Consider the following 15547-nt stretch of genomic DNA (forward strand, 5'->3'; position numbering starts at 1 on the left):
CTATGCAGTTTTAACTAATAAAGGACACTTTAATTGCACAATACACAAAGACTGTTTGTGGATCAATTGGAGAAATACAACGTTTTGCTGGAAACACAGCCGGAGTGCCGATGCGACTCGGATTGGCTTCCAATCCATTTCTTTTTTATATATATTTATTTCTTTAATTATGGAAACCATGTTTCTGGCCTTAACAATTCTAAGCAACATTTTACATGGTGTAACACAGGACTTAAAATGTGCACTCACCACTTGCAACTATCTAGTGGTAATTGACTCCGAGCGTAAGAAATGGTGTGTTGAGTTTGTAGAATTGAAATGGCAAGTGACTTTATAGCTGGCTAGTAGGCTGCAACTTGAACATTTTACCCCTGGTGTTGCACAAAGATCTGCTAACATACTGGCCTCACTCATGGGCTTTAACGAAACCCTCTTGTTTTCCTTCATGTTCTCCACAGCTGTCAAGTACCAGGTAACCCAGCAGGAAAAAGAGGATTCCTCAGACAGTCGTCCTCATCTCAAATGAGTTACAGAAGGGGTGGGGGCAGAGACTTATGGCCAAGCATCACATATAGATTTACCCATTTGCTGATAAAATACAGCACTACCTAAAGTTTAACTGGTCAACGCATACAATCTGAAATGCTGCCTCCCCTAAATACTGGCTTGGATATGAACCCCCATCAAGTCTTCAAGTTACCATCCTACTGCCTAGTCCACAAAGTAGATCTTGGGAAGTGCAGGCTGGACATACGAGTGCTTAAACGTCTGCAGGCCCAACTCAGACCTTCTGAGTTGAAGTCAAAGTGTGAATCGATACATTTGGCCAAATTAATTGAGGGTCATAAGAACAAGTTATTACAGTCGTTAGACGTGGGAGGAATCCAGCATGAAGCTCTCCATGAGAACATAAATTATAATTTACCATCAATGGAGAGACATCCTTTAGGGCTCAGATCCTTAAACTGCCTAGCACCCATTGCTCTTATGAAGGCTTTCATCCCAGAACAGGTCCCAGCTCTCGCCCACTCCGATCAGGAAAGAGCACCTCCCCACCCCCTTCTCAAGTATGCCAGCCTCCGCCCCGAACCCAGAGAAAGCCACCCAACATGCCGAGGCCCACATACTTCGTAAAGAAACTGAACCGCATTGCACCTCTCCTCAAGGAGCTGCTGTCATCCCCTCCAAAAACACAACCTTTAAGATAACGTGCATCATGTTTTGACCTTCGTGTGCGAGTGTGGAACTCAGATGTTGTGTTCTGTGCTGTCTGCATGTTTTTCGGGTCACAGTGAATGAGAGATGAAATGCTGCTCAATTATGAGTGACTCAACTCCGAGAATGTTGGGTGCCGTCTGTGTGTGCTTTTGCTTTGAATGAATGTTCCTTGTAGTATTCTAGTGGCGGGCTAAGCTGATTGAGTGCAGGAGCCAGTGATCGCCACTTGTCCTTGAGAGTAGTAATTAATACCGAAGAGTAGTAAATAAAGCTTACGTCGAACTTCTCTAAAGTGGAATAAACCATACAAATTCATCCTGCCGCCTCCTGCCTGATCTTCGTGCAACTCCCTGAACTTTTAAAACCGCAGCGACTAACTAGGCACAAGCAGCGACTAACAAGGCACCCTCCTACCTGGACAATAAGCTTGCCATCTCAGGAGGCAGCTCGCCCAATGGGCGATGGGGCACGATCTACGTACCACCCATTATCGCCAAGCCAAACACAGCTAGCCAAGTGAAAACCAAGTGCTCTCCACGGCAAGCTGCAGCCCAGGGAGTACTCCTGGGTTGGCTGTGCTGTGGGGAAACGAGGCTTCCTCTTGGGTGCAGCAACACCAATGTGCATGGCCAATGAGCAATGCAAGGCCAGGGCGTTTTCCTTCCCCAGGCTTGCATGGCCTACTAGCAATGCAGTCTGGGTTATTGTTTTTGGATGTGTGAGTTTATGAATGCACAGGACTGCTGAATGCGCAAAAGAATGCTGGTGAATATGTGAGTGAATGAATGCAGCTGAACACGTCGAGTGTATGAATGGGGGATGCATGCTAGCACATTTTCTTTTTGTTTTAATGGCTGTGTATGTGAGGGGTTGAATGGAGGTGTGGCTGCGTGTGTGAATGGATATGAATGTGCGAGTGAGTCGATGGGAATTACAGGACAGGTTTTTCTACTGCAGCACAGCATTTCAGACTGGCGTTCAGCGTAAAGCCAGCATGATTAGTGTTCTTAAATGTGTGGGGGTCATGGAACATTTGGCTACACAAAGAAATGCGTTCTTCTTATGGCATGGCCTTCTATACTGGCGTTAAGGGCAAAGCCCAAATAAGTGTTTAAACATATGGGAGGTTGGGGGACCATTTGTATAGCCAGCATGTCTCCTTACTGTGGCAAGGTCAACCTGATGAGTTCCTACACATATGAGGGTGCAGGGGATGGGGGGGGGGGGGGGGGGCAGTGAAGGTGTAGCCAGAAAGAACATGATTTCTTAATATTGCATTGCATACTGGGGTTGTGTGAAACGCCAACAAGATGAGTGTTCTCAAGTGGGGGGTGGCGGCATTTTTGCAACCACCAAAGACTTTTTTGTGGCTTGCTATTTCTTTTCCTTTTGTTAAGGGCAAAGCCCATACAATGTTTGTTGTTACATGGCTATACTGGCCTACATTGGTGCAACCAGTCTCGACATGTTTTCTTACTGTGGCATGGCGTTGCTTTTACCAGAATCAAGGTGAAATCCAATACAAGTGTTCTTACCTGGACATACTGGCCTGCATTTATGCAGCCAGTCTGGAAATGTTCCTTTTTCCAGCATGGCATTTTCTACTGGCATTAAGGTCAAGGCCAATAGGAATATGTTTGTATGCGAGGATAATGGCTTATGTTGGAAGCGCCAGCATGAACAAGGTTTCCTATAGCATCCCTGCTAACCTTATAGGCAAAGCAAAAAGGGAGTATGTTCTAATGTGGCAATACTGGCATATATTGGCACAGCCAGCATGGAGATGTACGAGTACAGTCAACATGAACTTTATTTGTTTACACTGGCATATAGGAGGAAGAGCATCCTCCTTCGCCCCCACATTCCCAAGCACATCTTGGTTGGTTCAAGCTCACTAGCTATACTTTGTCGCTACTGTATTTCATGGGAAATTCTTACAGCCCTCCAATAAAACATATTAAAAAAAAAGTAAATCACCACAAGGCACTCTCCTTAGCATTGCAAGAAAGCTTCAAGAAGGAAAAAAAAACACACAAAAAACAAGAAAGCAAACCTTTACAGTCTTACACTTCAGAAGTGACAGCAATCAGGATGCCCCTCGTATTTGGCCACCACCTATGTCCCTACACTTTTATATTGTACTCCTTAAATAAGAATTAAACTAAGCACACTTTTAGGAAGAATGGATGAACAATACATTTCAAAGGCAAAAGAAAACTGGTCTCTAATATTATGAGCAGTTCTCTGCTTAGTCGATGGAATAGTCAACAATTTGGGGTCTAGGACACAACCTCAGAACCCAAATGGACGGATGTAGCGAGATGGGCATAAACTTTGTTCCTTCTAGGAATAGAATGAGGCACTATTAGTGCTAGGAGTTTGATGTTCTTGTGAACCTAAAACATGACATTAATGATCTACATATAATTTCTACAGTGTTGCAAAAACAAAAAGGAAGCCATTTTGGATGACCTTTGAGAAGTCCGAAGTTATCAATGGGTCCAGGATACACATTTTGGTCTCCCATCTGGTACTTGTCCCAGCTGTCAAACCCAACATACTTTTTCCACTGCTTGAACCAGCGACTGTCAACCAAATACCTAAGGAAAAGAAAGAAGAGAAAATAAGACTAACGTTTTAAGAGTACTAGCTTCAGAGACAGAAAACTGTAAAGAGCACCCAGCAAACATACATATTAAACTACCTTCATATGGTGTCCACTTGTATTATCTGAACAAGTGTACATTGCATAGCAGCAGCACCACTGATCAAGGGAAAGTCATTTTATAGCAGAAAAATCAAGAATACAAAAAGGTGTAGCGTAACGGTGCAACATTTGCACTGGTCACTAGCCACTGGCTTGTAGGAAATGGTGTCCTGCGAGTGTATGTATAGATTTGCAATGGCGAGTAACTTTATGGCTGCCTAGTAGCTTGAAACTTCAAATTTGCACACTGGAGTAAGTGTGTACAAAAAGAAGTTGCAAGTCAATTGACTTAATGAATTGTCAAACGAAAATTCTGAGCTGTTTATAAGTGGTAAAAACCAATGGCACTAAAAAAAAAAGAAAAACAAAGATATTAAAATAGTTTGACTGATTTTAATCCCTTTACCTGGCCCTGTACCATCTGCCATCAATTTGTTTATAGGTTTAGTAGAATATTACTTTTATTTCACTGTTTATATGTAAAACAGTTTGTTTTGAGATTGAAAACGGTTTGACAAAATACATTTGTTTGCATTTACATGCAGAAAGAATCCGGACAGAGGAAGGAATACCATTGCAATATGTTTACCCACAACGTAGGACGATAGAAATAAACAGCATAGGACTGTAGAAGACTCCTTTTAGTGTACAGGGCTCCAACTCTTAGTATAGGCCCGAACTACCAAAAAGGTTTGGTAGCTGTGGCTGAGCAGCCAGGCTTAGTCTAGGAGGGAGAAGAGTTGTAGTAGAGTTACCAAGGCCTTTGAGCACACCAGCCACCAAGAAGACACTTGCACACTTGTAGCTATGTAACAGTTATGTATTATATATACTTGGCAATGTTACAATTCACTACAGGTAAGAGAAACTTTATACACATATACAGTAGAACCTTTGCAATAGAACAACTCAACTCAATAGTAACCTTAAGTTCGAATTCAGGCAATAAAAAGTTTCTTCAGGTTAGCAAAAGCATTCAACCACCAAATAGTAATACTGATAGGTAAAAAGCTTTGAAGTCGCTTGTAGAATAGTTGGAAGCAGCTCAAGGTAAGTAAAAGCACTTGGCAATCAATTCTTGGAATCGCTGTTTCCGGAAAGAAAGAATGAATCAAACCCAACACAGAGCAGGTAAGACTTGCATAATTTCACAGAGGCCTAGGCTTTAGTAGTCCATCCCTATCTAGTTATGAGTGTCTCAGTGTTCGATTGGGGGGGGGGGGGCAGCGCATATCAAGCAAGGCACACGCTGTAGAGAGTAAAAAGAGTTCCAGGGGAAATCTTCAGTAGCAAGCAAGTAACAATCTTTATTGAGGAAACGTTTCAGGTACCTTGGGAAAGGCTCCCTAAATAAACACAGGTTTTGGGCCTGTGTGAATTAAAGAACTCCCAAACACACAAACCACCACCACAGCAACAGAGGTGTGGCAAAGCTACTCTAGGATTCTTCTACCAAGAGTCTCACGGTACCTTGGAAATGAAGGAGGATGCTGCAGCAGACCTGGTCACCAGATTCTTGCAGCAGCAGTCGAGTAGAGAGCCTTCAGGCACAGGATTCTTCTCGGTTCTTTGATTTTGGTACCTTTTTCAAAGCACTATTGAAGAACTGTTACCGCCCGGTTGATTCAGCCTTCTTGTGAGGGGAATTCAAGGGACAGCCAGGCACCAGTTTGAACTGGATCCAAGTAGGCTCACTGGAGGACAAAGAACTGAGGAGTTTCGGAGTCATCCCAGTTTCCTGTCCTCCCAGACACACTGGCACTTTCGGGCGGGCTTCACAAAGGGACCCCAGCGAAGACAAAAGGGCGAGCAAGACTTCCCCACCCAGGTTGGCAGAAGAAGGCTCAAGAAAGGACAAAACATCATGAGTTGGCGATAGCAACCTGCATGTAAAAATCGCAAAATAAATCTGTACAAAATATCCACTACCTGCAGCCTCTCAAACCTGCCACTGTGGCAAGAAAGTTACACTAGAAGTGGAAAAAGGTATACATGTGCCGATTCCACAAAATAAAGATAGGATAAAAAAGTAACCCCCCCATGCCCTCGGGAACAGTTCTCAAAAGGAATAAAAATAAAAGCAAAGCGGGAAGCTCAAGTAGCTTCCAGCAGTACTACATAAGGTGCTGCAAAAGGAAAGTGCAGATGCCATAGAAATAGATCGAGGAAAATAGATTCCCATCAAAAGAAATCCAAAAAGAGATGCCCAGAGTATTAAACACGAATGAGGGAGTGGGGGTGCAGGGGTTTGGGGAGGGGAGTTCCCACTCTCTCCCAAGAGTCTGAAAAAATCCAATAGTTCAGTAAAAGTACTGGAGGACTCCCCAGGTGAGGAGAATATCACACAAGATGGACATTCTACCTAAGAGAGGCTAGCTCAAGCACAACTTGGGAAAAAGCTGCTGACCGCACCATGGGTTTGAAACCCCAGTCAGACCAAATCAGCCCTTCATTCCTTACCACCACCAATGTCAATACATTGGGCACCACAGGTGGTTAAGAACAGGCACATTGATAATTACAGTGCTTAGAACCTGGATAAATCGGTAATGGAGCACTGATTAAGACCCCAAATTATTAAAAAGGCAAATGCCATGGAACGTTCAGTGCCAAGTGAATATTTTGTCATGTTTTTTGTAACCATATTGTACAAGAGACATGTATGCGGTTTATAGTCTGTGCACCACTTTACACAGAAACCATACATTTCTGAAATCCAGAATGAGCTTGCTAGCATGGTTTTCAGAACTCAAAATACTTGGGCTTTAAAGAACCTACGGTCATTGACCACTAATACAGACCGTCATAGCAACAAGCATTTTTAAACTGCTTACAGTGAAAAGGACACCAAAGTTGGTACTATTTTTCAGTATTTGTAGCGCAGCCACTTCAGTGCTCTTCAACATCCCAGCGAGTGGGAGGAAAGTGGAAAAAGTAAAAACCGTGAAGGGCGAGAGAGCAGAGTTGGGAAGAAGTAAAAAACGGAGTGCAGCAAAGGTAGGCATGGAGGGATTTAAAACAGAGATAGGGGCATTGGGAACAGGTCAGGTGAAAGTAAATGTGGGTAGAAGTGGTTAAATGCCAATTGAGGAACAGTAGGAAGGAAACACGGCGAGCAAGTGGCGCTCATGCCGGTGGATGTCCCGGCTTCAGAAGCAGAGATGAAGGAACGCGAACCACTGGGGAGAGGCACAGACTGCTGACTGGTGTCAGGAAGGTGCTCCAGCACCCGAGCTCTCCCATAGGACCGCAAGGGAACAACAGTCCGCAAATGTAAGCAAACAAATACTTATTGAATACCGAACCAAGTGGAAACTTAACACTGAACTAAGCAAAGGCATATTGAATGCCAAACTAAATGGAAGCTTAACATTGAAGCAAACAAGTGCATATTGAATACCGGATACTATTGAGAAACATAAGTTTACATTGAACACGGAACTGAAAGTAAACCATATTGAATATATGTTGCACAACGATTTAACTCAAACCTTGAAGTCAGGTACATCAAAGGCCGAAGGGACATCAAAGGCTGAAGGGAGCCAAACAGTGAACTTTAATGAGTAAATGCAATGCGGCAAGGCCACATTTTGGCAAGAGGTGTGTGACACGTGGTGGCAGAGCCACAGGGCTATCCAGGAGAAGCCAGAGGTGCGCAAGATTACACATTAAGCCAAGAGGCCAATAAAAGGAATTAAGTGAAGATGACTTGGTGCACAGTAGCAAGTGCCAAGGCAACTGTGTTGGCTGAAGAGCCCAGGGAACCTTGTTGCGCGACCTGTGGTGGGTGGACCGTGCGGTCCGACAACTGGGTCTAGACCAGAGAGCCCTGAATGGTTAAAGATAAGGACTCTGTGAAACAGCCCAGTGATCCCCATGCAAATGAACTGGCGAGTTGTCAAGTTGACCTGGTGCTTTGTTAATACCTTTTGAAAGACAAACAAGTGTATGTACCGAAGGGGACGTCTTGGGGAAGGGAACCCTGAGACCTGAAGGACCACACTTGTTGTCTTGGGAACTGAGTCTCAAGACAGTCTTTGTTTTGGATTGTGTTACTGGGGAAGGTAACCCCAAGGATTGGTTCTTAACTATATCGCCTTGAAATGGAGAGGTAAACAAACGTTTTCCTGGAACTTTCGAATGCGTGGGGAAGGGGAGCTGTAAGAAAGCTGTGAGCTGGAAGAAGCTCAGAACTTTGGATTGAACACAGTTTCTTTTAACTTTGACATACTTACACATTTATTAGCTTTAGTTGTGAGGACAAGGATAGGTTTTAGACAAAAAGACTTTTAAGTTGAACTCTTTTACTCAGACTTTACTTCGTTTCGTTCAGGTAGAGAAATCCCACCTTAGTATAGGGCAAGTTAGGCCTTCTACCATCCAGACATTTGATTTATTACAGTATTTTACTCTGAATTTTAAGTCGGTTGTCTGCGTCTTACTTCATGATGCCTTCACACAACTCATCTGCCAAACTATACCCCAAAGGTCATTCGAGACCAGGGCGACTTCCCCCGCTCACTTGATACATGTTCCACACCAAAAGGAGAGTATGCATCTTATTTGAATACTAATGGAACCTATTCCTGACTTGAAATTGCTGGAAGCTAGACATTATTCATCTGCTTCTTGCAGCATAGATGACCTTATTTGCTTGACACCAAAAGCTAACAGGAGCGACGCTTCACTCAAGGCAAATGGTACTGTACAAACATACCTACATGACATTGGCTGTAAAGAGGAAGGCAACCCAGTTAAAGAATGTAAAGAGGAACGCAACCCAAAACCTGAACAGTAAAAATAATCCAAAAGGCCAAATAATCAATGCACCTCTTTGCAAGGGAAAACAAGGTTTATTGCATGCAAAAAGTTCTCAGAAGGTCCCGTAGAAATGTACTGACACAAAGCTAGTAACTTCCCAAAAAGTTACATGTCACACAGCGGAAAACCGCAAAATCTGAAAACATAAGTTACAATGTTATCCCACTTCATTGGCTACCCCCTATAGAACAAGCGAAGATCCCACTATAGTCTCTGCACCGATTGGCCACACCTTTTCTAAACCCATTCTCCTAAATACGTGGTCTACTTGACGTCATTGCCAATTACCGTCCTATAGTGGGACTTGTGTGGATCGCCACAATCTAGGAAAAGGTAATCACTAAACTCATGCTGAAAATGACAATCTGCTGGATTGTCTTCAAACCAGCTTTTGCACAGGGAACAGCACTACAGATGCTCCATTGAACAAAGTGGGGCAACATTCTTGGCTTTGCCTACAATCAGCATAATACCAATGCCCATTGTCACTCATTTGACAGCAGCCTGTGACATGTCTAACCACCATAGTCTCCTAGCACAGCTGATGCGCCTGCCTGTCCTCTCCTACCACCCCCCCCCCTTTTCTGTTAGTCCTACAAGTCTCTCTGCTATACTATTTTTTTCTAGGACTGACTTCTCACGCGCCATCTATTCATTACCCATCCCCTTTCTTCTTGCACCCTCAAACTCGCCCTCCTCCGTCTAAACTCGCTTCCTCTCCCTTTTGTGTCCTACCCTCACTGTCCGACCCACTGCCTTTTTTGCCTCTATTGTCTAGTGACAGCTAGCAAATAGTGTTGTGGTGTGTGCAATATGAGAAAAATTAAATAAAAAAGGAGCCTCTGCGCTGAATATGAAACGTTGCATGTTCTATTTGCACAGATATGCGACAATGCCAGAAATGGACACCTTGCCTCTTTGGGTGGGGGTGGGTCAGAAATGAAGGAGTGGTCTACACGTCAAGGTATTTTCTTATTGAGCACTATGTGGCCCATGAAAAACGATCACAAGTGGTTTTTCTAGCACACACTTTTGAGAAGTGCAGCAGATAGGGAAGCCCACTCACATCAAACATTTATGAATCGGCTTTTGCAGACCCGGTCATCTGCTGCCTAGGTGTGCTGCCTAGGTGTCCAAGCATCGTCTGCCAGCACATCTCATCCCTCTTGCCATATCACAGCACCAGCTTGCATGCTAATCCCCCGTCAGCAGTGTGTGTGTTATTAGCAAGCTTAACCATTCCAAGACTAGTATAGCCCATCCTTGGGTCACCGAAAGGGAACTTCAGTTCTGCATACATTATCAGCATCTGCTGAACACCTCATTATCTGCCAGGGCACTGAAACATTCTTTCTCACTCAACACCACACCTCCGTCATCCACACCCCGTTAAATACAGTGCGGCAGCCTGCATTAGACTATTTGATTTGGTTGGGCGGCCAAAAAATACAAAACGAGAAAATAGCTGGGACCCAACAGCCTCCCGGTCGATCTATGGCAGCAGCAAGGAAAAGAGGATTCTGCCCCCGGATTAGAGGTACTCTACTACAGCAACCGTCCGATGCAAATAGGAGAGTCCCCCCAAACAATTGTGCCACCTACAAGCCCATCTTGCTGATAAATGGACAGTTGAAGGCTCTGGCCAAGGTTCTCGCTGAAAGACTGAAGGGAAAGATGGACAAGATGGTTCATCCTGACCAGTTCAAATTTGTACCACATAGGGCCAATAAACCAAACCTAAGGGAACTGAACGATGCAATGGTAGTGGCGAATAGGATTGAGGGGTACTTCAAGGTAATGTGGTTGGAACTGGAGAAAGCCTGTGCCGCAGTTAAACGCAGCTTTGTCACAGCAGTAATGCGCGACATTGGGTTTGGCTCTACATTCATTACCTGGGTACACAAGCTGTATGTGGAACTTATGGATACTTGTCAAATTCTTCTGCTGGGGAAGGATACAAGTAAGGCAGAACAGAAGTCACTGGTGCAGTTTGTATTGGTTACGGAGCCTTTATCACGTGCATACAATCAGAGCTTGTATACAAGGGGATTCTGTTTGCCCAGAAGTGGAGAACAGGGTTTCCCCTCTATGAATTTGCAGATTTGGGATTTTTCCCTAGATCAGAGACATAATTAGGGAGTTTGGGAGACACTGTGTCGATGATAAACTAAATAAAATCGGTCTTCTGTTCCTGATTCAGTGTGGAAAGGTAACATACATGCCGACATTATCCATTCCATTCAGGAGGTGCTAGGCCAGTCCAGGTTTTCTCTTTGCAGTCAGGGACTTGTAGTCCTGTATCTATAATGGGGAATCCCAGCACTGCAAGTCCCAGAATGCAAAGTAAAAACCAGGACTAGACTAGCGTGCCCGAAGGGGGATTGATAATGTTAGCATGTATGGGGGAACAATGCGGTGATGATGGCCCTTGAGAATGGAGAACAACTGGTCTAAATATGTGGACATTCCATCTCCAAGAGGGGCTGGAAGTTTACATTGGTTTAGTTTGGACCTACCGCTTTCCTGTTTTATTACAATGGACGACGCTGATCAGACTCTCAATGACAATGATGGGGCAGGTAAAATTTTTCAAAATGGTAGCCAATCTCCTGTTTCTTTGCATTCTCCGGACTACTGTTCCCCATTCCATCTGCTACTTTCAATAGGATGGGTCAATCGTCAGACATTACAGGTTGGTGTAGGGGTTTTTGCAATGCAAATGTTCGACATAAAGAATGGATAGTGCAAAATCAGGGACAAAAAGAATGGTTTAGTGTCACAACTCTAACCCCTTGATAGGATTGGCTAAAAATGATATGTGAAACAATGGACCTAAAAGTGCTGTATGGAAACCTTACCCACCCCCCTCTCCACCACACATCTGCTTTCCCATGCAGCTAAAGTTGATGTGGAAACCTGGCCGAGACAATGGCACAGACAGGCTGGAAGGGTAGGATCCTGATGGAGACACCATTATAGAGTGGTGAGGATACGCTGGAGTTTACTTAAAGGGATGGTCTAGTAAAATTTTTTATTTAAAAAATAGATAGGCCACATACAAAAAAAAAAAAATACTAGCATCCTTCGTTTTAAAACTTCCTATGTAAAATTTTGAGCTATTCAAGCTCAAAATTCGAAAAAGCAAGCACAGGGGCGCAGCCATTTTGTGAAATGGAGGCCCTCCTGTGCTGGCTTTTGCTTTTGCGGCACTAATGAAGGAAAAGCCAGCCAGCTGTAGTAAACAAAGTCTACCGCTGGGTGGCTTTCCCTTCATTAGTGCCGGGACTCGGAGGACGTGGACCGGAGACCAGAGCAGGAAAGCTGCAGCTGAATCTCGGTAAGTGCTATTTATTTTTTTTACAAAAAATAAGCACTAGCTGCGTTTTTTTTTCTAAGTTTTCCGGGCTGGAGGAGCCCGGAAAACTTAGAAAAAAACTGCAGCTTTAAAAACGTTGTATTTATGTTTGCGGTCGCTTTTGAAGCGACCGCAAACATAAATACAACGTTATTGGTTTGGAAAACGATGCGGTTTTTCTTTCCAAGTTTCTCAGGCTCCTCCGGCTCGCAGCGTTTTCCAACACAACCGCGTTGTGTCTGTCTGAATCTGCTTTTCCATTTGGGGCTCTCGGGCTCCCCACGGGGAGCCCGAGAGCCCCAAATGGGAAATGCTAAATGGTGCGTTGTCTGCCTAAATCTGCTTTCCCATTTGGGGAGCCCGAGAGCCCCAAATGGGAAATCAGCTGCAGGTAGAAACACTACGCGGCATGTAAACATAACCGCGTGTGTTTCTGCCTGCTCTGGCTTTCACTTTGGGTCTCCGGTGCTCCCCAAAGTGATAGCCACAGCAGGCAGAAACACACGCGGTTGTGTTGGAAAACGCTGCGGTTTTTCTTTCTGAGTTTCTCAGGCTTCCTCCGAGCCGGAAGAGGAGCCTGAGAAACTTGGAAAGAAAAACCGCAGCGTTTTCCAACACAATAACGTTGTATTTATGTTTGCGGTCGCTTCAAAAGTGACCGCAAACATAAATACAACGTTTTTAAAGCTAGGTTTTCCGGGCTCCTCCAGCCCGGAAAACCTAGAAAAAAAACCGCAGCTAGTGCTTAATAAATAGCACTTACCGAGATTCAGCTGCAGCTTTCCTGCTCTGGTCTCCGGTCCGCGTCCTCCGAGTCCCGGCACTAATGAAGGGAAAGCCACCCAGCGGTAGACTTTGTTTACTACAGCTGGCTGGCTTTTCCTTCATTAGTGCCGCAAAAGCAAAAGCCAGCACAGGAGGGCCTCCATTTCACAAAATGGCTGCGCCCCTGTGCTTGCTTTTTCGAATTTTGAGCTTGAATAGCTCAAAATTTTACATAGGAAGTTTTAAAACGGAGGATGCTAGTATTTTTTTTTTTATGTGGCCTATTTTTTAAATAACATTTTTTACTAGACCATCCCTTTAATTTAGAGTGTCTATGATGAAAGATCTGGGTGTTTCACAGGTGAAACACAATTTACAGGGCTAGAAAATGAAACCATTTGCTGAAAAGGAGGAATGTGAAAATGGAAAGACACGATCACTACAGATACTTGCAGTTACAGTACACAATCAACCACCATTTAAGGACACAGAAACTATACCATGCATACCAACACCCAAGTGAAATAAATGTCCTACATGAACAGATTGTAGAGAAACCTGCATGTAATCTGTGCAAGGTGCTTCTTACTGAAACGAGAGGTGGGGAGTTGGAAATTGGAGACCATCAAACAGATGAAGGTTTTGATATGGCTTAGGAAAGCAGTGATTGGTTCCAGTTTTCATTGCATGAAACCCAAGATCCTTCAGAAGCCATATTATTCCAGGGACCAGCCTATAGGGAGTGAAGATCTGATTTATAGTATTTGTTTCATGCACTGGGCAGAACTGTATCTAGGTGCAGGTTTTCAGACGGTGGACTAAATAGGGATCCAGAAAGAACATCTAAAGCAGGGTGCAAAATGTATGCTCGCCAATGGCTAGTTATATTGGACTCTTATCGAGTAAGAAATGGTGTGCTGGTTTTACGTATAGAATTGAGGTGGCGAGTGATTTAGGACTGGCTAGCAGCTTGCAACTTAAAATTTTGCACCCTGCTCTAAAGGGATAGGTTAAGGGCTTTCGGAAATAAAGCTAAGGCAGTCATACCTCTGAGAGACAATGGTAGCGTGTTCCATAATCGATGTCCATAGATGGAAAAAACATCCATCGCCTCTCTGAAGCAACAGAAGGAAGGTAGCAGCCACAAAAACTTGTCTGAGGATCGGAGTGAGCGGGCTGGATGATAAAGGAATCTTATCAGACAGAAGATTGTGCAAGTCTGTTTAAACTAGGCAGAAGATTTTAAATCAATCCTCTGCCTAACTAGCAGCCAGTGAAGAGATATTCTTAAAGGTAAAGATCAAGGCAAACCTAGGTAGCCTGAACAGAAAAGTCTAGCAGCAGCATTTTGAGCACACTATAAATGCTGAAGTCGTCTCAACGGGATGCCAACAAAAATAGCGCAGTCCAATTTGGAATTGACCAACGATCCAACTACTGCTGCATGGTCGCTCGGAGCATTGAAAGGAAGAGCATGGCGTAGAAGGCATAATTATTGTGAGATGGATCCAACTTGCTGATCACTTCCCAAATTGGACAGGTTCTTCACATTTTAACAAAAAGACATGGGCACTTTAAACATGCAAAGAAGAGAAACAATGTGTAGTCATCCACCATATATTTAGGCCCCAACAAGACATCTCACACACAAACGCAAACTGCAAACTGTACCTCCAGCGGGGATCGAAATTGGGATTTGTTGACCAGGAGCAAAAACCAGCTCCTGGGTATCCGACATAACCAGTTACGCAGGAGCCACCTCTGAGGAACGAGGAGCTAGTACAGATTGCGCAGCAAATCTAACTTTGCACAAGATGCAAACTCTAACCTTTTGTCCATTTCATGTTATCCAATATGCTCTACATGTCCTTTAGGTGTGTGCTTTATCAACCTTTGTATAAATTCCCAAACATACATCGTAATAAATAAATAAATCACATAGCTACGTTCCTATGGCACCACTTGCCCTAGGAGTCAAAAGTAGCTGCTGGCAGCTGTTGGTTTCAAGCGAACCATGCTCCCCTTGGCTATAAGCAAGAGCTAAATAGCTCCCAGCTACTTGCAATTTCAAACCCTGCTCCAGCATCAATAAACATATACTCACAAGTCATAGAAAATGCTCAGGCACTCCAACTCGATAAAGCGCAGAAAATAAAATAGATTTTATGGATGCAGGTTCAACCCGCTAAAGGTTTACAATAAACCACGGCAGAGTATTACTCCCACACATGGTTCTGCCATGCATGACACCCAAACATGGGGCTTTGTCAGGCAAAGGTATCAGTGCATACAAACACGCGTAATATACTACACACGACATGCTTGTGACCAAGGATGTAAAAATAAAGGAAGGACTCTAAACATCGCAATCACTAAAGATTTAAGCAATGATGGCGGCCATCTTAACAGTGTTTCAAAAGCAACACCCAATGAAGGCCAAAGATATAAGCAAAGATCCCCAAAAAATCCAAAGGATCTCACTACACCTCATGTTGTGCGCAACACAAGGCAGTGGACAACTACAAATTCTACAGAGTCACGCTACAAAGTGCAAAATCAATAGTGCAAACATTTATTGACATCTCATATGTTAATCAATCTTATTGAAATGAGAGTAATGGAAATGAGAGCTCAATTGAGCCCTCCCCCCACAGACTGCACATTTTGGGAAAGATTAATTA

General features: G+C 43.9%; 1 protein-coding gene across 5 annotated transcripts in view; it reads right to left on the reverse strand.

The window, feature by feature from the left end:
- USP15 (ubiquitin specific peptidase 15) overlaps window positions 1-15547 on the reverse strand; it is a 709686-nt gene that overhangs the window by 627600 nt on the left and 66539 nt on the right. For all 5 annotated transcript variants that reach the window (XR_011281918.1, XM_069629847.1, XM_069629849.1 and 2 more), the window contains exon 2: window positions 3691-3818. Coding sequence is in view for 4 of the 5 variants with exons in the window: in XM_069629847.1 (XP_069485948.1) it covers window positions 3691-3818 (128 nt within the window). In the remaining variant the exon portion in view is untranslated. The remainder of the gene's footprint in view (window positions 1-3690; window positions 3819-15547) is intronic.

Source organism: Ambystoma mexicanum, chromosome 12 (genome assembly GCF_040938575.1).
Source record: "Ambystoma mexicanum isolate Mex_15411 chromosome 12, UKY_AmexF1_1, whole genome shotgun sequence".
NCBI classification, from domain to species: domain Eukaryota; kingdom Metazoa; phylum Chordata; class Amphibia; order Caudata; family Ambystomatidae; genus Ambystoma; species Ambystoma mexicanum.